The sequence below is a fragment of the Artemia sp. Qi Xiang Cuo genome, chromosome 3 (genome assembly GCF_049724085.1).
Source record: "Artemia sp. Qi Xiang Cuo chromosome 3, ASM4972408v1, whole genome shotgun sequence".
In the NCBI taxonomy this organism is placed as follows: Eukaryota; Metazoa; Arthropoda; class Branchiopoda; order Anostraca; family Artemiidae; genus Artemia; species Artemia sp. Qi Xiang Cuo.
In genome coordinates this window covers 49,628,949-49,654,806 of record NC_142796.1, presented here as the reverse complement: position 1 = coordinate 49,654,806, position 25,858 = coordinate 49,628,949, and the positions used below count along the sequence as shown (strand labels likewise).

The following is a 25,858-nucleotide window of genomic DNA, read 5'->3' as shown; positions in this document are numbered from 1 at the left end:
TATTTATTTTACCAAGTAAAAACAAAAAATTATTATAAAATAAACATTGTATTTAAATATATAAATAAATTTACATTAACTGTAAAGTAAGCAAGGCATAATAATAATAATAATAAGTGATAACTATAACAATAAATAACGAGTAAAAAAAATGAATAGTAATAAATAAAAATAAACGGTGAATGCTAAATTTATATTAATACTATATTTATAAGATGATAATAATAATCATTTTATATTAATAACGATAATAATAAAATAAATACATTTAAATAAATGAAAACAAAGATTGTTATAAATTGAATGTTTTCTTGTACAAATAATTTGTTTTACAAGAAAATTATGAAATAAGCAGTATAATCAGCATAAAGAAAAATTAACAAATTACAACAAAAAACCGATTGATTGGATTTAATAAAAACTCGCTATACCACCTTTCCATAAAATAAAAAAAATTGTAAGGATATGTTGCCCTAAGGTCAGGGCCGTATCCAGGATTTTTTTCAGGGGGTGTTTTACACAATATTTTTTTTTTTTTGGGGGGGGGGGGGGTTACACGATAAAACCCTCAAAAAACGCATAAAATATATCCATTTTTGTTACATCTTTACGAGTCAGACAATTGTAACTAAAAAAGTTATTTCTCTGGCTTGATATTTGTCACAAAGAACCACGTGTTTTAAAGGAGTTTTTTTGTCTCTCCAGAAATTGCATTTTCTTGTCAGGCTAGATTTGTTGCTCAGAATTAATCCGCCCAGTTTAAAAGCGATGCTATTTCTCTCTCCGGGAATAAGAAATCCTGTGATTGCCTGCAAAACTACGTCAAAAAAATAAACCAATGGTATTAAAACACACTTTTTAACACGCAAGTACAGGAGAACAGTCTCCCATTTTCTCTTTACCTTCATGGAAAACTTTAAAATATGATGATTATGTTTAGCATCCGTCCTCTCGCCCAATATCTCTGAAATCCATTCTGTATGCTTACCTTGGCTGCAATCGCAGCAAAAAAGGATTTTGAACTCTAATATAATTTCGCACTTTTTCAAATCTGAAAATGAAAATTAGCATTATACTTAAACTGTTGTTGATAGTAATTTTCGTATCGAAAAGTACTATTCTTTTAAGATGAACTGTGAAGCGATTATTTTGTAAAAAAGCGGTACCAAACACAATTTAAATGTACAGTTGGTAAGAACACTAAGCACAAGGACCACTGCCCAGTCCTTCTCTTATTTCTATCTCCGGAGATTATTACCTCTTTACGGAGCAACTAGTCCAGTAAGCATTACGGACCTAAGGACCGAAAACAGGATTACATTGACACGTGACTGGTAGCAATTTTACATGCTTGTTGACTTCATTTGGTTTATTCGATACTAGGCTAAGATACTATCTCTGGAGAGCAATGGTTGTCTCTCTTTTGGAATAGCAGGTCATATAAGAAGTACGACCCCGAGAGAAAAAAATGGGAGCATATTATCACGTGATTTGTTGCTATTTTATGTGCTAGTTGGCTCTATTTTATTTTTGTAAAAAGAAAAAAAAATTGGGTGAGAATTATAAAGCAATTATTATTATGGGTGGGATTACAAAGTGAGCCAAGGTTCAGGCCAGAAAGGAAAAGTTCCCCCCCCCCCACAAAAAAAAACCAGTACCAATATCCACTGGGCAATTAATGCTTCCTCGGGTACAATATTTTGAAATCGGGCTTCTCTATCTTGTTTTCGCTAGTTAGAAGAACCTTGTTTGTTAGTGTCAAATTGATCACCATTGTTAAATCTATCCTAAAAACCCCATACGCTGGCTATAATTCGGCTTCGGTAGGCAACCCTTTTCCCTCGAAAAAGAAGGAAGAGTCACTCACCACTTGCAAGCCATCAGCGGCAAGCAGCACCTGATCCTCAAAGCCGGGAACTTCTTTCTCCCATCTTCAAGGGTCTATTTTAGTGTCAGGGTAGGCACTTCATACGTCCAGGAGGATTAACCCCCCCCCCCCCCAATGCGAGATTTTGGCAGCTATTACTTGCTTAAACCCGTCTAATCTAACACACAGGGTAGGGCAGAAACTGGCTAGATGGTGACTGAAGTTAGCCATATTACGCCCCTAATTGTACCTGCTAATCTCAGGGTCTTTATGAGATGCATTTTCACCTCTACCCCTTTCAGGAAGCAATCTTATCTTTAGAAGTGTTGTCTATTTTATGGAATAATTAGTCATAGAAGCAGTAACGATAAAAGTGCCAAGAATATTATCATGTAACATATTATCAAGTAGTTGGATCCAATTTTGTTTGCCAATCGACTTCATAATCATAAAAAATTGAATTAGAAAAGCGATTGATCAGTAGCTTTTTAGCCTGGAACCGGGGGCGGATCCAGGATTTTTTTAGGGGGGGCGCAAAATAGGTTGATCCGATAAACTTGCGTTAGGAGCAAGTTTAATTAACGCAAATTTGTGTTAATTAAGTAAATTTCACTACTTTAGACTATGTTATTGGGGGGGGGGGCGTGCACCCCCCTCTAAATCCGCCACTGCCTGGAACAGATCGAGTATTTATAAAATTCACACATGGGCTGAGTGTGAGCTTAAGGTCATTGGCCAGTTCTTACCTTGTGAAGCAAAGCTGTCTCCGGCAAAGAATAATTGTCTGTGGTATGGTATAACTTCCTAACCTTTTCATATATCTATCTATAGCAGGCCTTCCTAAAATATGGGTCGCGACCCCAAATGGGATCGCGTAGCAATCATGGGGTCGCAAGAGATTTTGAAGCCAAATATTTAAATATTAAAGTCAAGTATTTATAACATACGAGAGAGAAATACATAAATTGTAAAGTTGATGAATGTTTAAAGACTGAAGGTCTAGAATGGAAAAATTGCTGTGGAATATGCCCAGATGGTGCAAGAGCGATGAGGGGCAAAAACATTGGTTTTAAATCATTATTTCAAGCTACTAATTATAACCATATAACTTTTACTCACTGCCTTATTTACCGAGATGTCCTTGCAGCAAAAACATTAGCACCCTAATTGAACGATGTGCTTCAGAATGCTGTTAAGATCATAAATTGTACTTAGGGCCACGTCCTTAGCAATGACTTGTTTTCAAATCATTGTGAGGATATAGATTCCATCTAAACAACTTTATTCTTAAGTGAAGAAATAAGATGGTTGTGAAGAGGTCAAATTTTAAGAATATTATTATTTTTAAAAGACGGAATTGAAATATTCTTAACCGAACGAAGATGTGAACTTGCTGCTTTTCTTCAAAACGACTTACTGTATGGCTATCCAAGCTGTGTTATTTGTCTGATATCTTTGCAAAATTAAACGATGTCAACTTGTCTCTTCAAGGAAAAAACTGCGATAATGATAAAATCGAAAGTTTTATTAAAAAGATTAAAATTTGGAGATAGGATAGAAAAAAAAATCGTTCGAAATATTTTCCAGTGTCGACAATTTTATAATCGAGAAAAATCATTGTAAAACTTTTATTGCAAAAATTATTGTAGATCACTTAAAAGCGCTAGAGACCTAGTTCTGTACATATTTTATATTAAATTTGATTTATGATAAATTTGATTATATTAAATTGATTTAAAAAAGGTAGCTTGGATTCAAAATCTGTTTTGATTTGATTTAACTGAGATAGATCGCTTGCCATTAAAGCTCAAGAGGAATTTTCTGAGCTTTTGAGTGATTCAAACTTAAAACTACAATTTCCAAAAAAAGCTTTTGACTGAATTATGGATCAAAACCAGAACTAAATTTCCTACAATAGCAGATTTATGGCTTTATATGTTCTTCTGCCATTCAACAGCACATATTTATGTGAAGTTACTTTCTGAGCTTTAACACATATCAAACCATAATATTGTTCATCGCTAAAAAAATGTTGAAAAGGTCTTACATCCAGCAGTTTCAAACATTCAACCAAGATTTAATTTGTTATGCAATAAAAAACCGGCACATCCATCTCACTAAAGTTTTTCCTTTCCAACGACTTCGAATATATTCGATTGAACTAAGCCGGTCAGAATTCTCTTTTATTTATGTTATTGCAAAAAATGCAATTCCGACGAAAAATAGGCCATATAATTTTTGTAATTATAATAAAGACAACTTTTCAACTTTTGTGGAATTTTCATTTTATATTTTTGTATATTTTTAAGCGAATTCTAAAACTATATATTTTCATGTGTATATGTATATTGTTACGTAATAAATGAACCATCAAAAAAATGTTTATTTGTCTTTCAATTATATTTATATGGGGTCTTTAATCGTAGATGGGGTCGTGAATGAAAATGTTTAGGAAGCCCTGATCTATAGGCATAAGATTATAGGGTTTAGGGCAAGCTCAAAATTAAAGCCCAACAGGGGCGCATATTCACAAAAATTTAGGGATGGGGGAGGGGAGGATTTTTTCAAATGTTGTAAAATGAAGATAAAACAATGGTGTTTCTCAGATGCGAGGGGGGGGGGGGTTCATTTTCTTTCAATTAAAACAAAAAAACTCAAAATCTAGGGAGGAAGGAGAATTGTGCCGACAAATTGTCGCCCCTGTTGCCCAATTTTAACATTGTGAAGCAATATTGTTCCTGGTGAATTGCTGTCAGTTGTATGGAATGACTGCTGACATAGGTGGTAATAATCCAAAGCCAAATAAGAGGATTATCGAATAATTGTGGCCTAAAAAATTCCTGCGATGTTTTAAAATGGCTGACTTTGGCTATTAGAGAATCCAGAAATCATCCAAAGTGAAGGCTATAGCCCTTCATATTTTTTATTTTGGGGTTTACCAAATATCGAAACATTCAATTGGCTTCAATCCAATTTATTCCTTTTACCCAATACATTATAAAGCAAGGTAAAAATTTCAGCATTAATAAAAACGGTGAACATTCAAACGCTGACCGTTATCCCAAGATGATCTTTCTTTCGACTTTTCGACGAGAAGCTTTTCAATAAATCGAGGTAGCACAAACGATGCACTGTGAATTTTTGGGCTATAATATCGTAGATTCATTTCTCCCATTTCTATTTCAGAAAAAGAAATTACAGGTCTTCGGAAATCAGTGTCCTGAAAAAAAAAGTATTAAGTTCAATTAGCTTTTATTCGGCAGTTCAGTTACTTTACGGCCGTAAGGGATGAGTTCGTGAACTTTATTTTCCAAGCACCAAGGACAGTGAAAGTGATACCTGGTTTTTTGAATTGATGAAGCTTAAATCTTAAGCTTAAGCTTGAAGCGTAAGCTTTAAACTTTAAGAGCTTAAACCCGAAACTATCAGAATAAAAATTCTGATTTTTCATTGTTTTGAACTAACAAATATTTATGAGCTAACAATACTTACCAGGTCCATGCTTTTTAAATTTATTTTTGTTTAAATCTTATATTTTTTTTTTAAACTGTCAGCCATTTTAAGCTGAAGCTTTTTGAATTAAATTTTTTACTTTCAATTTTCCTTTCTATAGACATGACAATTATCTATAAACGCTCAAAAGAAACTTTAAGAAATTCAAAATAACACAGCCCCATATATCTTCCAAAACTAGGAAGAATTGCAAACTCAACTTTTACTGTAAAATATATCCATACAAGTGCATACAAGTTTTTGGTAGTAACGGGTCACAAAAAAAAGAAGAAAAATGTGGGTGAAAAATTAGGAAAAATTAGCAAAAAATATATGCCACCAAAAAATTTAAGAAGGTGTAGTCGTATTGTTAATGTAAGAAGTTACGGATGAAAAGGAGTTGTCAAGTGTAACTATTTGTTTTATTTATTTTAACGGTTAAACGTGGTAACACTGGAGGAAAATGTGGTACTACCCTAGAAACTTCATAGTTTTGAAACAGCCAATGAAAATGAAGAAAAATCTTACAAAATCATAGTTTTCATATTTGAATAGATCTAAGATGGGTTTGGGGAGGGGGGGGGGGGTATTTTGTTTTGTTTTGATGTCCTTGGTACCTCAAAACTATTTATCTCGTTAGACATAGATTCCAAAATACCACTCGAATGAATGGTTTTATATCCGTTATGTCATTTGAAACATCAATTTTTTCAGTAAAGGGCTAACTCATTTATGTAAATGGAGAAGAAAAGTCTTTGACCCCCCCCCCCCCTCCTAAAAAGATATCTAAATTTTATGATTTTTTACAGTTTTCATATAATTTACAGCCTTAAAAATTGTCAGAATTAAAAATACTATGGTTATAGAAAGCATGGCGTTACCGAGTTGGAATTTCGAGTCACCTTCCCCTCTGAAAATCAAGAGCAGCCAGATTCATTTGCTTGATCTACACTTCCTAATAAATTAATTAAAAAAAAGACGTTTTTAGTAAAATCCCTTATTCAGCAAAGAGAAATTATCACAGTTTTTACCCCTTTTAATAATTTTTTTTTTTTTTTTCATTTGATTAACCTGTTTTTTTTTTGGTTTTTTTCAAACTTACTATATTTCAGTTCAGTGTCACATCTTTAGGTTATAGTGCCACTGATCAATTAATATTAATTAATTGCAAAGGTTCTTTTTGTAATTTCAATGATTATTATTAATGTTAAACTCTTATTAATATTAAAAATGATTATTATTAAACTCTCATAAATTAGAGAGATTGTATTTTGTTGTACTTGACACGTGTTTGTTGTGAAACTTATTAAAAAATTGTTATTTTGCCATTGTTAAGAATGCTGACAAGGTGGGTGGGGGGCTCCTTCGCCCATTGGAATTTTTCCCTTTTTATTAGTTTTCCATTTACTTCATAAATTTTTGACCCAAATCGATAAAAAATTACCAAAAACAGTAAAATTCTAAACGAGGAGCTGCTGAGTTAGTACTACTGAGATATAGTTAGTACTATTCTGAATAACATTTATATTATTATTTCTGAATGTACGTTATTATTCCTAAATCAAATTTAAATGAAAATGGCTTTGCTTATATTAACAATATATTAGCCTTAATTCAAAGAATACTTACTTGAGAGTTGGTATCTCTGGTTAAAACTCCTTTGCTTTTGTTACCTCGGAAAGTGGTTGAGTTAGTGTATGTCCAAAAAACTTTTGACATACGCGTAACCTTTTTTATAGTTTTTGGGACACTGAGTATTCCTCGTGAAAAAAAAACTAATTTATTTAACACAAATAAATGGCTGGATTTAGTTTGATTTTAATAGCAATTAAAAAATTGTATGTAACTTATTTGGTACATACACAAAATAATAATAATAGAAGAATACAATTATTCATAATAAAATACAAATAAAAGTTATTGCAAATAACATTCATTCGGATTGTTAAGAAAGATAAAATTGTTTGTGGTGAGATGACATGTCGTCATAACTTGGTTTTTCGGATTTTAATTGTGACCAGAGCCGTGATTTCATGTCCAATAGTCTGTGTTTTGTATGGTGCAGATGCATATCCTCGCCAAACACCAAAGTAAAGCCTACCCCCGTCAAAGTTTTCTCGTACCCCTGGAGTACGAGTACGACACTTTGGGAAACAATGAGTTAGGTGAATGAAGCATTTAGGAATAATTTCAGACCCTAGGCTAAAACCCAGGAAGGTCTTTTGAAGTGTCCGGCTCAAGCCGTTCCCTGTCCAAAGTGCATAGGCCTCAAATGAACCTGGATAAACTTTGTGTTCTGAAAGGGAAACTTTCAGAAATAGATCTACAGTACAAATAAGACCCATAGAAAGTCTTTCGAGCCTCGTGATTTTGCTAAATCATGATTTATAAGGTTTTAAAGATATTGTAAAAATGGTGTCTTGGGTTTGAAAAAAAAAAAAAAAAAAAAATAATCCTAATATACTAGTAAAATCATAAGAATTATGTTTCCAAAATCTAGTAGCGAAGAAATTTAGGTTCAAGCCAAATAAGCGAAAACTTGCTTTTTTCCGAAGTTAAGGCTCCGAACTCATTCAATTTAGGCTCCAAGCTCATTCAAAGAAGCAAAAACGTCCTCCAGGATGTGTCGAAATTCATACGCAACAACCTAAATACGTCACTGCAATGAGTTTAGAGGTACGATAACACCAACGAATAGATATTAAAGGCACTTCTAAAGAAACCCTGGAGCTAGGACATCTACCTTTTCGGGGGTACCTTCTTGAGGCAACGCTGCTTTTTGATTATATCCAATCAAGGTATTGTGGGACAAGAGTAAGTGCCTTTTCTGAGGAAGCTTCTTGAGGTTACTTCTTGTAACTTCTTAAAGTTTCGGCATAATGACGAACAATATTGGCTCAACTAAGATGGATCTGCTATGACCCCTTTGAGCATAAAACCACTAAGATGCTCCTAAAAATGTTATAACTCTGGGAAGACTGATTATCGGGGTACCTATTGAGGAACTTTTCGAAGTCATATCAATGTTTTGCTGGACATCAGTGAGCGCCTTCGTTTGATTGAACTTATTTAAGTTCAATCAATGTACTTTCCAGGGCATCAGTCAGTGTCCTTTCTCATTATGCTTCTTGGGGTAACGCTTCTTCATGATTAATTCCTCTAAATTTGAATTGAAGTTATCAAGTATTTTGCAATAGGTTGCATAGGTTGCATCAAGACGCTGGGTAATTGTCGACAGAGAAAAGCCAAGACAGATAGTCCAAGTAATTGAGAGGCAAATGTTTAAATGGCTGGGGCACGGGTAAATGGCAGGAGTATGCATGACTCTCGTCATAATACATATAGTATTAGACATGAGTGAGTGCTTTTTCTGAGGTAGCTTCTTGAGGTAATACTGCTTCTTGATTCAGCTCAATCAAAATTTTGAGGGACATCCATCACGAATTCAGTCTTCTTTCTGAGGTAGCTTCCCGATATAAAGCTGATTCTTGATTAGGTTCGATCAAGGTACTGTAAGACATCAGTCAATGAATTTGAATCAGTCATTGGTGCCTCTAAACATTCACGGAAAATCAATCAATATCTTTTCTGAGGTAGCTCCTTGAGGCAATACTACTTCATAACTTACTGAAATAAGGGTATTGAGGGCAGGGCCGTATCCAGGATTTTTGTTGGGGGGGGGGGGGGCAAAAAAAAACTTCAAAAGTCGCAACAAAAAGGTGTTTAAATGTATTTTTGGTACTTTTTTATGAGTCGGAAAAAATTTATTGGGGAGGGGTTTAAACCGGGTGCCCTCCCCTTATATATGGCCCTGATCGTGGGGCATTAGTACGGCTTACTTTCTGAGGCAGTTTCTTGAGGTAACACTGCTTTTTGATTAAGTGGAATGATATTTTGCAAAGTCTAGAATTTTTAGCTAAAATTTTTCTTTTGTCAGTTATAAGCAATATATATGCCCCAAGGAAGAATGCAATTATAGGCACAGGGACACTGCCTACTTGCCTGGTCGCTACTTGTCTTATTCACCAAAAGTGAAAGTAATACAATAAATTAATTTGCATCGTTTATTTTTATATACATTAATTATTTTGACACCATTTCATTGTTTTGGCTATTTATTTTTCATTGTTTAACTCTCTGTTTTTAAGATTGATGACACTATGTGCTGGGAATATGAAGGAAGCGTGGATGGGATGGTATAAATTTTCCTTTCATGTGATAGCATTTTAAAAATGAGTACTGACATTGACATACTTACTGGACTGTTACTACAAAGAAGAAAGCCAATTTGTCCTCCGGGGTATGTTGGGATGCATGTATACGCATAGTCTACAGTAGGGAATATCTTTTTACAGCCCGAAATGAGCTTGTCAATAATATCTGCATGAAACCATGGGTTCTCTCCTTGTGAGCAAACAATTCCACCGTGACGCAGGGCCTTCGAAATGAGCATATAGTATTCTTCACCAAACAAGCTCTCTGCTGGACCTGCAAGAAACTCAACAATCATTTTTCATTTCTTATTCTTTAAACCTGTTGCGTAATTTCGTCAAAATCCTGAGGGGGGGGGGGCAAATTCAGAGCCAATTTTTCCAAATCGAGTGATCATGACAGTAAAAACTGAAGAATTAGCCATATAGTATCATAAAGGAAAAGATACTACTACTACCAACAACTCATCACAGCACCAAGCAGCCTGAGGCCAACACAGGTACGCACGCTCCTCCTCCATCCCATTCTGCTCAAAGCATACCTCTTTACACTCGCCCACGAAGTTCCCATTTCCTTCAAATCTCTCTTTATGATGTCCTCCCACCCCAAACGAGGACGACCTGCTTTCCTTTTAGCCCAAGACGGTTGCCCGAAAAGGACAATCTTCGGCAATCTGTCATCCTTCATCCAAACAACGAAAAGGCAAAGACATACTAAAGAAAACTGACTCGCTTCTGTAGATGCTTGAGTTATACAGGCTCATCTTAGTTTTGACAACATTTTTGAAGACTAAATTTTTTGCTGGGGGTAGGGGGCAAACTGGGATATGGGGGAGACCAACTGGAGTCTAGGGAGGGCACCCCCCCCCTCGAAAAAAAATCTTTGAGTAACCCCCCCCCCCCTGATAAAAAATCCTGGGTACGGCCTTGAGCCTACGCTATCTAAATGCGCAAATTTTTATGCGTCCTTTGACTTTTTTAATGTGTACCCCCCCCCCCCCGAACAAAATATTTGAGTAACCCCCCCCCCCCTGAAAAAAAAATTCTGGATACAGCCTTGAGACTACCGGAATGCCACTGGAATCATCCCAGGTCTATTCATACCGGGAAACAGCGATTTTTTAATATTTAATTTTATTTGTTTCAAAATTTTAAATATTTTAAGGCAGTATGACATATTCGTCAGTGTCACCACGTCGGATCGTGAAAATAAATAAGTAGAATAAATTAGTTAAATTTAACAAAACTTTTCGACCGTTAAAACCTAAAAAATATCAGCAGTCTGTTGATCCCCAGAGTCAGCAACACTCTTAAAAGAAAGCTGCCCCTTGTTCAGCTATTTGGTGCCACAAGCTTATAGCTTATTTTTTGCTGGTTTTCCACCCACATTTTTTTTTCAATTTGGAACCATACAATTTGGAAACACTACCAAAAATACCATATGGAAATCTTGAATTCCTCTTTTTTAACTTTTTAAAAGTTTCCATTTAACCAATTGAAATAATCGGATTTTGTTTTCACTGTCCTTGGACATCGTTGTCTGCAGATAATAAGCTGATTGTTTCTTTTCAAAGGAAAACCTATGGTTTCTTGGCAACTTAATTTTGATATGTCGATGAGATTTTCTTCAAAATATTTTCAATCTTTGTTGGATTTGACTCATTTCTTCAACGACCTCGTTTTCTCCTGAGACTACTAATTTTCTTTCAAAAAGTACGTGGTAAAGAACTATAAGGAGCAACTCAGCCCAATAGTAACCGAAACTCTGAAAAAGGGAATTTTGATAACAATTAATCATCAAAAGAATTGGGGTTTTATACTGATAAATTAAAAAAACTTTTTCCACAAAATAAGTTTTTCAAAGAAAAGTAAAGAACTCCATTAAACAAAAAAAAATTTAGCAAAAATAAAATCAAATAATCTACCAAGCGTGAAACTACCACAAATCAGCATCGATAAATAAATGAAACCCAAAACGAATAGAAATTACAATAAATAACCGAGTCAAACTCAAAACGAACAGAAATTAACATAATTTGGGCTCAAAACTCCTGTGCCTTTCCAAGGCCAGAACATAATTTGTACATTACTGGAAAAAATATAAATGTTTTTACTTTTATAACTTTAATAAAACGAATAATATTAATGTTTTGTTTACATATTATAAGTATATGCATATTAAACAGACACTGCACATTCATTTGTATTTTTTTCAGTAAAGTGCAAATTTCGTTCTCGCCTTGGGAAGGCATAGGGGTTTTTCGCCCAACTTATGTTAATTTCTGCTTATTTTGAGTTTGACTCGGTTATTTATTGTAATTAAATAAAAAGAAAAACAAGTTTTTTTAACTGAAAGTAAGGAACGACGTTAAAACTTAAAACGAACAGAAATTATTCTGTATATGAAAGGGGCTGTCCCCTCCTCAACACCTCACTCTTTACGCTAAAGTTTTTTATAGTTTAAAAAAAAATAAGAGTTGTGAGAAAGTCAAACTTTAGCGTAAAGAGCGATGCGTTGAGGAGGGGACAGCCCCTTTTATATACGGAATAATTTCTGTTCGTTTTAAGTTTTAACGTCGTTCCTTACTTTCATAATAAAAAAACTTGTTTTTATTTTATTTAATTTTGAACATTTTTGAATTAATGCAGTTTTTTATTTTGTTTCATCGTACATAAATAATTGAAACAAAATTTTTATATTAATTTTACTTTTTGTTTTTTCTTTGCTTTATCTAAACTTGTGTAACTTTATTTACGAAAGTTTTTATTAGTCATAAATATACATAACTTACGAAATAACTTACGTAACGATCTTCTATATTCATATATTTTTAATACGTATATTAGGGGGTCACCCCCTAGTCAATACCTCGCTCTTTAAGCTAAAGTTCGAATTTTGTTCCAATTCTTTAAAAATGAACCCATAATAACAAAGGCCGTTATTTAGAATAAATAGCTCTTATGAAAGTACTAAAAAAAATCTTTGGCTTAAAGAGCGAGGTATTGACTAGAGGGTGAACCCAATCATACACGTAATATTTTCTGTTCGTTTTAATTTTTGATGTTACTCCTTATTTTCAGTTGGAAAACTTGTTTTTTTATATATTTAATTTCTGATCTTTTTTTAAATAATGCTGGGAAATCCGGCGCACCCTTCATAGCAACGTCCCTTCCCCCATGAAAACTTCCTTCATGGAAAGATTTTCCAATTTATCCCCTGACCCACCCACCCCCCTTCTACCAGAAAAAAGCTCCCCCCCCAAAACGTTTGTATACTTCATAATAACCAATACGTATATGTTAATATTGTGTAAAGTCCAGAGCGTTCAGCCCTGCCCCGGGCAGTTGTGAGGAATTAAGTCATTCTAAGTAACACAGTTTATCACATTTCAACCCTGCTGAACAAAATGGCTATCTCAAAATTCTAATCCGGTGACATTGGGGAAAAACTAGCGTGGGAGGGGGCCTAGTTGCCCTCCATTTTTTTTCTCACTTAAAAAGGGCACTAGAACTTTTAATTTTCGTTCCAATGAGTCCTCCCACGATATTCTACGACCACTGGATCGATACGATCACCCCTGAAAAAAAAACAAAAAACAAATATGGGCTAAAAATGGGCTAGTTGCCCTCCAATCACTTCCGACTATTAAAATCGGTCCTAGCCACTCCAATTTCCAATCGAGTGAGCCCTTTTCGAAGTTTCTACGACAACTCATTCGATACGAAATGCCCTGGTCTAAGACCACAAAAAAAAAAATATTTATTGTGCCAACATCGTTCTTTACTTAGGCAGCACTATTGCACTACCTATGATTCCAAAAATATAACATTCGCTACGTTAAACGTTACCCATTAAAAGCTACGAGCCTGAGAAAATTTGTCTGATTTTCAAAAAGAAGGAATCAGCCTAAAAAGTCAAGTAATCTTAATGAAAATCACACCATCATGCTCAGCGTATCAGAGAACCCAACTATAGAGGTTCAAGTTTCTATTTAAGTAAAAGGAGAAATTTGTATTCTTCGCCAGAAGAAAGATCACAGATGCGTGTTTATTTTATGTTTTTTCAAGGGGTGATCTTTTCGAACCAATTGTCCTAGGAAGTCAGGACAAGGCTCATTCGAACGGATATTAAAAGTTCTAGGGCTCTCTTCAAGTGACCAAAAAGATTGGAGAGCACCTAGCCCCCTCACACGCCAGTAGTATCTATATAATAGATATCAACCCTACAAAAATATACAGTGCAGTTTCACACCTACAAGAATATACAGTGCTGATTTCAACCCTACAAGAATATACAGTGCAGTTTCACGCCTACAAGAATATACAGTGCAGTTTCACGCCTACAAGAATATAAAGTGCAGTTTCACACCTACAAGAATATACAATGTAGTTTGACGTGCACATTGCAAAAAGCGACCAAACCTTTTATATTATATACCTATAAAGTGAACAAACACGTTTTGAGAGTATAATTGAGATTATATAACACAACCAGACTGGTTTTTGAGGCAACACCCATTTTTTAGGGCCAAATCAGAGAGAGCGGAGGTTACTCCATATACGATAACTTGATTGGTAATTGGATTCGAATAAAATGAGTTATTTTCGTTGTATTTCATATTAGTAAGAGAACTGAATTCAGGGAGAATAGTTTATTTGAGACGATATTACTGATGAAAATGAGTGGAGCATTTACCTAATTGGAGGTTGCTGAGGGATCCGGCAACAACAAAGATATACCACTACAAAATATTCCTTTGCGAGAAAAAAGAGGCTGTCGACTTTACCATCAATTGGATAATGTATATCGTAATTATGTATAATCAATAAACAAGTTTAAAATGGAGGAGCAATTATGTTTTACTGCGAAACTGAATATTGTACATTTAAATAGACTTCGGGAAGCATTAGATGCACTAGTGAAATATATTGATGAAAACAAATTGAATCAGTGAATATTATAGTAGTAATTATGCTCAATAAAATTTTTTCTAAATCAAAGATATTTTTCTTTCTATAGTAGACTAGCGTATATTTTTAGAGTAGAAAAAAAAATTCTGGTTAGTCTGAAGTTGGTTGTGAGAGTGTTAGGAATCTAAAAAATGGACAGATTTGAGAAAGAGCGAATCATGGAGAATCTAGTGTTTATGGAAAAACGTTTGATTCTAGATGATGATTTTCCAAAGCTGTCTATTCAAAGGAAGATATTTTCTCAGGGAATGCTTGTCGATATAATGAAAACTGATTCTTCGTCATTAGACTATTGCATGAAGCTTTTACGTTGTGGTCCAAATGCATTTACACAATTTATTGACATATTAATCACGACATTGCAAAATGATATTGTGGATATGCTTTTAAACACTAGTTTAGAAATTTAGGACTTTTTTTTCGTGAGAAAGATGGTGTTCAAGGATGATTTACTCCCTTCCCTCTCTCTCACTCAATGTGTTGTTCTTGGTAGCTCAGTTTTATTGCGGTAGTGAGAGTGTCAACACATGAAAAAATTTTCCATACATGTCCGCTATGTATTTAAACACTGGACAGCTGGTCATCGTGCGAGAACTGCACAATGATTGATGAGTATGATGAAAAGTGCAGATTATGCAACGTGTGTAAATTGCATAGAGGATATGCTGTACAAATTAGAGGTTGTAATTCCTGTCTCGAAGAGGTGTGTGACTCTCATCCTAGAGGGCACCTATGCTCCAATTGCCACTACGATAAATGCAATCAGTGGGAGAATACATATCCTGGTATGATTGGAAAGAATCCGAAGCGTGATTTTAGTTTACTGCTACGAGATTGGTATCGACGTGGTTTTAGATTGTTTTGGGAGGAGGAGTCGGGTCAGCGATTCAACTGTTGGAACAACAAAAGAATTTGGTTTCTACGTCATCGTTGTGAAGACAATGGGTATTGTGATGATAAGCCTACTGATTTTCATATGGCTGTGAGGGAATGTGATTCACCACTTGAGGACACTGTTTGGAATATTGTTTTAAATAAGCAATTTGAACCATGTGAATTCTACAGAATGAATAAGAACAGTATCATCGACTATACAAACAGATATGACAAGAGTGAAGTTACACTCTATTGTAGAAAATGTGACCCTGTCATTGCAGTAAATGAGGACCAGTCTACAGTAAATTCGGATGGTCTACCCGCATTTGTTGTTCTTGATAAATACCTATACCTAGTAGAATATGAAATGTAGGGATCAAAAAAGTCGTTTTTATCATGTACATACATTTTTCATTTATTAATAAACAATTTCACATTAATTTTTAGGACATTTTATTCGTAGGGCACTAAAATCAATATTAAGCACATTTCTAAGTATATTTTCCACTAGAAAGTCGTTCAATCGAGGAAAGTCAAAATAGATGTCGAAAAACTGCTTGTAGGTATAGCCACGACATCTGAACATGAAAAAGAGTAGTGCATGATAGCCACATGTCTTAGTCGTTAAATCCTGTACTCTTCGTTGATTTTGAATAATATTTGTCCCACTGCTTTCAATAAAGTTACTGATGTATGGTGTGTAGAAAATTCATGATAAGCCATGAGGATCAAAAATTCCACATTCTTCGTTGTTTGAGCGATGTATAGGCAATGGCCAGTCTTTAAGGTCGATGAACTGCTATTAACAATGATTAAGGTATTGTTTAACGCTTGGAATATTTTCAATGAAGTCCGATGGTATGCAATAGGACTTGTACTGGGATATGCACGGATCATATTAAATACGTTGATTATTTGGTTTGTGTTCATGGTGCTAGGTCTAGTAGAACACTGCCGTCGGGTGTGATTTCCCAATAGGTTTCAAATTGACTCAATGATATTAGCGTGATACTCTCAGTCAAAGCATTGGCTAATGTTCACTCTAAACGTACATTCTCTGTTCGTACTATGCTCATATCCTGGGTCTCCGACAAGTCCCAAACAATTACGCCATGATTTTTTGAAAACATTGAATCGGTTATTCCATTTTCAAATAGTTGGGAGTCATAATCTAGGGATTGCATGGTCAACTCATACATAGTTCTGCTGGATTTTTTGTCAAATGATAGAGTGTACAGTGGAATACCATTCACTTTGCAAACTAGGCTATATAGACCGAAAAAATTGAAATCATGGGGGGATGCAGTTCAGGATCCAACAGCACTGCCACTCTTCACAAAGGCCAAAGGCAATTTTGATGGGATTGCTCCATTGATAAATGATGAATCAGTATAGCTACGAGAGCCGGTGGCAATGTGACGTTGATTGGTGATCGTGTGGGGGACAAGAATTTTAATGCTGTTGCCAGTGGCTCTTAGCTTTTGCACTGCCAATACAGCAGAGCTCATAACCAGTTGTTTTCGGACGTGAAGAATTACCGATGTGATAATGACATTTGCAAAGGGTGCTGCAGGAAACGTTTTTCTCAAAAGAAAGTTCGATGGGGCCAATTGCAACTTTATGTAAAACTTTACATTTGGGGGTAGCCATTGGGATATATTGAATATCTCATGATTTAATTTTCTAACCAGATGATACTCCTGGGTCACTGCAGTAGTCAACTCACCGTCAGTATCAACACCTGATCGATATTCATAACCCAATGACTGTCCTCTCAACTCCTTATATGCCTTTAGTGTCATCATCATAAATTGCAGGTAGCTTGCATAGTTGGATAAATTATTGCTAGTCCTCACCAATGTTCCATTAATAAATACATTAATTTGTTTGAACAGGTTGTGTAGAATACAGTTTTCATAGGAGAGACCATCGGCAGCAGTTGGAGTTGTATTATCTGACTTTTTCTTCACCGCAACATTTAAATCCATAGATGTTGATGAAAAATGAATGACATAATCTTCATTAGAAAACACTTGATAGTATATTTTTCGGAGGGGTTGTTGGGGGTGATATTGTTCATAGCAGCCATATTTGATACTGACATCGAAATTTTAGGTATAGAACTGATTCAATGAAGAACTGATTGGAGGATGTGATTCCATGTGGGGGATATATGTCATCTTAAGAGAAGAAATCCTTCTTTGATCTAACAATCTTTTCCTTTTTTTCTTCTTCTTATTGGTCTTCCTTGTTTTATTCCTCAAAGTCCTTGTTGATATCCTTCGCTTCCCGCCTGGGTAGAGACTGATGAGTGAATGACGCCCACGCATCCTTTTCAATCCCTTCCCATTTTGCTGAGATTTTAATTCCTCACCAACAGCTTTTACTGAAGATCTAATATTTTCCTCAACACTCTCCTTGAAATTCTTACCCGATCCCCAGTCCTGAAGTGTTGAGGCAGCAAAATTTGATGCAGAAGGTACAAGATATTTTCTGGCAAGGGGTAGTACAGAACAAAATAGCCTAGAAAACCAGCTACCAAGACCATAGCCAGACATTGTAGTACGCCCCTTGTAGTAGTCCAATCCATGACCCATTTGACGTGGACTCAGAGCACCAACAGAGCAATCGATATCGGGACAGACAAATGGAATTCTTCTATTGTTCATTTTAGGTGGTGCTGGTGACGTCGACGATGGGTCGAAAATGACATGTAATCACTGCTAAACCTTTTGTTATTGCTAGAGGATCACCTACTTCACTTCTTAGTGTTAACTGACAGAGTTACAAATACGAAGTGTTTACTGGAACATACTGAAGATGCTTTATATTATAGTGATGAAAAAGTTCATGGGTTGTTTGTCGTTCAAGAACACGTAGGAGGGGGACATTTGAATTACCAACTCTCGATGTTTCCACAAAGGATGCATAGAGGTATATGCAAGAGTCCGAGGCGAAACCAGGTGGATAATCAGCAAAAATAACTTGATCCATCCCGTAAACGGTGCCAGCGTTTTTCCCATTGATCATATTCTGTTTAAAGCAAAGAACGTCTCTCATATTATCACTGAGAATAATCATTTCAGTGTCAGCAGGTGAGGTAATGTAAATCCTATCGTGTTCCAATGAATAATTAAAATGGAATGCACCATTCCTACGATATGAGATTTTTCTATTGATTGTACGACGAAAATCTGTCATACCATCATATTCAATATATTTCAATTTGTCATGTGGGTATTCACTAGATTTAAGTGCTTCAACCCATTCATACTCGACAAAGAGTGACCAATCGAATGGTATAACTTTTATATCATGCACACGATCCTTTCTCAGGATGTCATAGGTATTTTTGAGAATACAATCGACAAGAGCCACTTCATACGCACCGTCAAATTTGATGGCGGGGGAGAGTTTTGTCCAAAAATCACTTTTTTTATTCAAGTTGATGTGGAGAGGATCGAAGACGTTGGACATAAATGTTGAATAGAAGTCATTGGGCATTGTCACTTTCTGCAACGCAGATTCAAGAATCAAAATCAGAATTGTATCCTAGCCACCGAACAAGTAACTGTTTCTTACCCCTGTGAGTAAGAGTCTTTAATATCTTTTCAATTTGATAGATTTAACTATTATTTTTAACTTTTTGTAGTTCACAGTCATAAAAGCCGCCGAGAATCTCTTCATCTTCGGTATCGCGCAAACAATAAGTTATGGGTTTAATGTCTAGGATTTTTGCCACTTTAAAAAGTTCTGTGGACCACAAGTAATTCCCCTTTTCAAATTGTTAGTTGTTCTATTAATTCGAACCGTATCACCAACATTGAAATTTTTTTTTATTGACAATCGTTTCATTGGAATATTGTTTAAGAAAGGTGTCAATTGTATCATGATCAGAATGATGAACTTCCGTTGGGGTTGAATTGGACAGTGATCGATGAGGTCGTTGATTATAAATCAACATGATTTTATCTAAATCATGAATAAAAACAGATGTATTTTTCAATGTACAACGTCTTGAAATTAAAAGTCGAATAGTTCTTATGAATCGTTTGGCCAGTTCAGCCTGTATAGGGCTATCACTGTGATAGAGTAGTGTATTATATTTTAATAGTACTTTTTCAACAAGAGGATTAACAATTTCACTACTATGTTCCGTTCGAATTTTTTTTATAAGGATCCTGTTGGAGAATACTTTCAACTGGCTGAGCAACTCCAACGCCTCTCTTCGAGCACAATAGAATTGCATATGCATAACGACTATAAACACTGATTGCAAGTAGAATGTACTTGTACGGTGTATTGTGACGTCTTTTAATCTCATCTAGAGTTAAGAGATCTGCTTGCATTATCTGCAATGGGAAAAATGCTTTAGTTTTTCGATAATGATTAGCACGAAGTCTATGATTTCTATGCAGAGTGTAACTTGATTCATTTTGTAGATAGTCTTGTACACTTTTAGTGTGAACACCAGTGACTTTGGAAAGAGTGGTGTGGGAACTTAAACTCCCCGCTTCACCAATATTTTCATAAACACGTTTCAGAACTTCAAACATTTTGAATGTAGATACGTAGTGTAACTTCCACTACCCTTTTGTATACTAGTGGTTGGCGATGGGGGTGATGGCGACATTGACTTGATACGTTTCCGCTTTTGTCTAGCTATCAATGGTGTGCTCCTCCTCCTCATTGTCAAATCAATGTTTCCACTAGGTGTGCTAGTATTTTCCAAGATTGATTAAAAATCTTCTTCATCTTCTTCATGTTCATATTTTAATGGTATTGATGGCGATTGTTCATGTTCATTTAATTTTTTTAGAATTTTCCTATTGCTAATGAGGCTTTTGGGGAAGTTTAATGTATTTAGAAAGTTGTATAGATGAGCATCAAATGATAATAGTCCTTTACGATTTGTAACCATATCATAGATTAAATTAAGTAGATTATAGCTCTTGCCCTGAATTATAATCTCTTTCCCATTGCTATCAACTTGAATTTGATCTTGACCACTTTCCATGAGATAAGTTAGGAGTCGTTTACTTTGTTCACGATATGAGTGGGACATTAGATTTCCAATTTTCGACACAATTGAATCCAATTCCTCCTTCTTTAATTGTGTTCCAGCAGCAGCAGCAGAATCCTGAGGAGATGATTCTATTTTGTGATCAATACCACTGGCCTTCGCACGACAGGACTTATATTTGTCCACTCGGCGAAGTGCATCTTGAAGTAAAAGAACTTTTTTATCATCCTCAATATTCTCGTTGTTAGTGAATTTACTCAGATTGTCCTCAAAGTGTTCCACGGGTGAGAGAGCGATTTCTATTGGAGTCCATTTATAGGGTTTTGCCATTCTCTAGAGAAAACTGTTTACAAGTCCTGCAATTATTGGGAGTAAAATGGTGGAAAAGTTACCGCCCGGCTGAAAAAGACGTTTCCTTTTAAAATTCTTACCTTTGTTTTTACAGGCCCATTTACGTACAATGGGGCGATGTTGCTTTGCCTGTTGCTTAACTACTTCTGGCAGTTGAACATTGCCCTCGGTCAAATTTAAACAAAGTTCAGATATTAGATTAATGAAATCATTGTCAATACCACGTTTGAGTATGACTAGGGGCGCCGGGGTATATTCGTTTATTGAGTTATTAGCGAGCTAGAATCACGAACAACTCTGTTTATGATATAGTAGGTGCAGTTCAATGCAAGTGTTCGCATACATTTGCTCTGATGAAAGAGATTGTGTTGAACCAGAGTAACGGAAATCTGTTCATGATGAGAGCGAACAGTGAACAGTTGTAGCATTTCCTGGGACCATTGTTCAATAGATTCGGCCTGATCGTCAATAATCAGCCAAGAGTTTGGTTCAATAATGCTGAAAACATCAAGTACCTGTATGAATTGTATCTGCACCAACCCCGCTATGACAATTGCTTTTATTTTATCGTATGACTCCTGCCAAATACAGTAACAATAGTAGATTTTTTTCGGCTTTTCCAAAAACAGTTTATCGCAATTTTTAATTATTTTAGTTAAGAGTGTTGTTTTGCCTGACATTGATGGCCCACGTAGAAACGATCTGAATGGTGTTTTAAATTGATACATGTTCCCTTCAACAGTTCACCTACAACTAACTGTAGACTATAGATGTCTAATGACTAAATAATTTCCCTACTACTAGTCCGTTCAAGAATAATGAGAAGAACAAAATCAATAAAGAATCATATTTTCTTTTATTATATGCATAAAAGTGATACCACTTTATAAGTAATACAATGAACATGAAAAAAGCATATTAAACAAGAAAAATACACTTTTTTTCTTTTTTTTATAATAAAAAATACAACATTTATTTTACATAAGCACTAGAAAAAAATACTTTAATAAATACACTTTATTTTAAATTTATTTATAAAAAATACAACATTTATTAAAATATACACTTAAAATAATATAACATTGTTTTTAAATTTACAACATTTTTAATTTAAAATGGGGTCCCCCTGGGGTGGCCGGGAAGCGCCGCGGGCCGGGAAGCGCCGCGGGGTCCGCTGTGGCGGGCCGAGGGTGGAGGGGGTCATTAAATCATTATAAATAGTGGAATTTATGTAGAAGAAGAAATTGCTCTGCCTTGCACACATTGAAAATGGTTTGTGATAAAAAGAGAAAAAAGAATTTAAAAAACTCACCCCCAACCGCTTTGTATCATTATAGAACTTAAGTTAATTTTGTAGACTAAGATGTTATCTTTACTCTACAAAATAAAATAGGCCGTAGATCAGATAATGATCGCATGGAAGTACTGTCCAAACAACCACAAGCACAAAGACTTTGTCTGATATGGCCAACATAGCGTTTTTCTCAACTCTAACTTTGTAGTTTTAAATCGTAAAGAACGAATCGCCATGACTTTCGCTCTTGGGACTAAACTACGTTCCAAACAGTTGCTATACACAGTCATGTCGAAATTATTTTTTACAAAGTGTGTAGGTACCCCCTTACAAACTTGTTTGATATCCTTGTTGTGCGTTTCCACACAGTATACCTTCGGACTGGGAAACACACCACTGGATATCAGATCGCTACCCGTTTCAGATTTTAACATTAACAATTGATTTGGGGCCTGGCGTTTCACTAGCTCTGGGTAGAGGGATTCATCCCAATTGGTGTAGTCCATTCGTGAGCTATTGTACTCGCCATTTTCCAAATCATTCAATATATTTTCAGTTTTAACTTTAAACAGGAGTGAATCAGTGTCCCCAGAAATACACTTGAACTTGTCCCTCAATCGGCCACTGTACCTCGCATATATTATAATACAATGACAACATGAGTTTTTTAGATATTTCAGTTATTGCACTCCCGCCTGCAATATTTTTATTTAAAACAATGTTTCTTTTCTTGCGTTGTAGGAGCACCATATCAGAGTCTATGATTGTGAACGACGTGAAGTTTGGATCCGCAATGACCCGAGCACAATCTTTGGGATTGGTTACAATGTCACATCGAGTTTTGTTTCGTACGCTTTCGCACATTTTACCGAAGGCTGAGTTCAAAATGAGTTTATAGACTTCTTTTTCAACTTTCATTTTCGCTTGTGAAAGCGTACAGACAAAGGTGTCAATAAAAGTTTTCATGTAAGGCTTTTGATCAAATTGGAGGGCTCTATGAATCTTTGTGACTTTGAAACCATTGGACACCATCCATTTCAATAGCAGGTGATGTACAACAATATTCTGTTTCAGGTTGAGGTCGGCAATTAGTTTTTGCTTTGAAGGTATCCAGTGCATACTCCCATCCTCTACTAAAGCTAAATTGTAGGGGCTCAGAGAGTCCCTACCCACCGGTCTATTTATGCATGGGAAAACAGTCTTTTACCGAGTCATGGATTTCCATGGGTATTTCACCGTCAATTTCAAAAAACCATCCCTGTGCCCCATTCTCCTCAACGCTACCAATGTCGGAGAAATTCGAAACACATTGATTGTTAAGCCATTTATAATTGCCACACGGCAAACAGTAGTGAGACATTGCCGAATGATAAAGGGAATTCATATCCGAAAAAACTGCGTCTGACTTTTCATCGGTGTGGTGTCCGGTCGCATCAGTTTTCGTGATACGGTCCCCGTGAAAAACATACCCACCCCTCATTGATCTCTCTACAAACAGATGCTGATACACATAGGCGATCAGACCTATTTCTTCTTTGCTGATTTTAAGTATCAAGTACATCACCAGATGAGGAGTGGAAAAATAATAACCTAAATCTAACCCAAATTCCCCATAGATCTCATCAATATTTCTGCACACAATGTCCAGAAGAGTGAGTACTTCACTGACCAAGCATAGTTTACAATAATCCCACCCATTTTTACATCCGCCCTTTGCCCAAACCCTCTTAGAAAATTCATAGTCGCTAGTGGTGCACTCACTCTCAGTAAGAGAATTGTAAAAAGCTTCAATGGGCGATAATGAAACCTCATCTAGCCTCAAGGCAGAGTTGTGATAACCATATGCATATATGCCCTTACACGTTAATAAATCATACATTTCATCATCGGGGAAGCGCTGTTTAAGGAGGGGGATACTATCAAAATTTTCGCTTTTCTGTACCTGAATCAATTGACTTAAGGATTTGGGGAAGAAGCTGAAAGAGTCTAAAAAAACTGATTTTATTCAGGCACGTGTTACCCTTGTCAACTGTTTTCCACATGAATTATAGCAGCAGTAGCTTCTCCGATGATTTGGGTATGATATTATATGGAAAAGAACCATCTATATATGCGTCATCTACAACTCCACCCTTGGCAATGCGGGCCAACGCCGGTAGAACAAACTTTAAGTCATAATTGTAATTGTGTATAAAAACCGGTACGAAATATTGCTATCTAACGTTTAAATTGCACGACTGATTTGCTACCCCTCTAAATATACTCCCCCGGTGTAATTCCCTGCCAGAAATGATCAAGGTCGGTCACCTTCCTCCTCCCCCCATTCCCAACACCATCATCAAATTCCCCCTTGCAAACCCAACATATTTTACGATTTTTAATGGCCCATCTGTCATTGGGTGATAGGAGTATTGGATAGTTTGCGTAACGAAAGCGTGAAATTGCACCGTTCGCTGTTTTGATTAGTAACCAATGCCGATCGCATGCAGTCTTCGCCGCCCAGCACCTCAACTACAACCAGCACTTGCATGGTACTATTGAAATCTCGTTGCGCATGAGCGTAAGAGACCCCTATGGCTTCATGTATTTTAACACGATTTGGATTTGACGGATCCTACACGTCTGTGAGTCGGGCCTCGCCATCCAAAGCGATCTTATTGCTCTTTAGGAGTGTGTTTTGGAAATTCTTAAACCGTAAGATCGCTCTATCTCCGCTTACCGTCTCCACAGCCTGGTATCCTAGACGTTTACAGTGTTTCATGTGATGCTTTAACTTTAAATCAGAGCGAAATCTTGAGAGGCATGTCGGACAGTAATAACATACACCTCTCCCTTTTTTATCATCCCTTAAAACACTAATAATATCGGTAATTGGATTAAAATGTTCAATTGAATCAGGCACTGTGGATGGAGTGTATAGAAGCAACCCCCAATCTTCCACTGATTCAATTAACGGAGCCCTCTCTGGAAATAATACGCCCTTCTTATCGGAACGGTGGCCCTCCTCAAATTCAGTTTGATACTGTAACACCGTGACACCAATCTTTAAATGTGCATTAGCCCGCTCGAAAATATCCATTCCTTTTAATGTCACGGGAAATTGACCATTTAAACAATTAAAATCTACTATGGGGAACTTTGATTCATGGGCCAATTCATCCAACTTTTTCTTAGAGGCATCTTTTTGAAGAGGTCTATATGCGGCAATTAAAAATGCATACTTGAAACACTGTAGCCTCGTATCGAAACAGATTCATTGTATCCCCCTACATCCCTCTAAATCTGAATGATATTTTAATTCAATTGCCCTCCCTCCCCCAAGCCCACCTCTTAAAATAAAATCCTTTTTAAATCTACAAATATTAACGCTTAAACTCTCAATAAATAAAACCACCGACCCGCTACCCCCTCGTTATATTTTTCCCATTTAGTTTGAATGCTATTAACCCAATCTAGAAAAAACTCCTCATAATTTGATAAATGTGGGCGAATTGCCAACATCTCCGAGTGCAAGTATTTAGAATACGGCTCAATCGCATTTTCATTTAAAAAAAAGTTTCAGTGCTATCGATGCTTTTACACTGACCCCCACCCCCAAACCCCCATCTCTTGCTCAAGAAGGGCTTATATCCCGTTAGCATATAAATGGGTAATTTCCAGGGGATCTGCTATTATATCCCCCTACACTAGAAAGTTAAATGGATCACCGAATTTGGCGCTGTAGACCTTTGTATGGTGCAAGGCAGAGCTGAAAAAAAAAATCTGGAAGTGGT

General features: G+C 35.9%; 2 protein-coding genes across 2 annotated transcripts in view; one reads left to right on the top strand and one right to left on the bottom strand.

The window, feature by feature from the left end:
- LOC148954218 (prostamide/prostaglandin F synthase-like) overlaps positions 1-25,858 on the top strand; it is a 516,813-nt gene that overhangs the window by 59,575 nt on the left and 431,380 nt on the right. The window lies entirely within an intron of this gene.
- The window catches only part of SpdS (Spermidine Synthase), a 108,259-nt gene continuing 87,226 nt past the window's right edge, over positions 4,826-25,858 (bottom strand). The window contains exons 4-5 of the mRNA XM_089086986.1: positions 9,618-9,847; positions 4,826-5,087 (exon numbers count right to left, since the gene is read on the bottom strand). Coding sequence (XP_088943112.1) covers positions 4,890-5,087; positions 9,618-9,847 — 428 coding nt within the window. The 3' untranslated portion in view covers positions 4,826-4,889. The remainder of the gene's footprint in view (positions 5,088-9,617; positions 9,848-25,858) is intronic.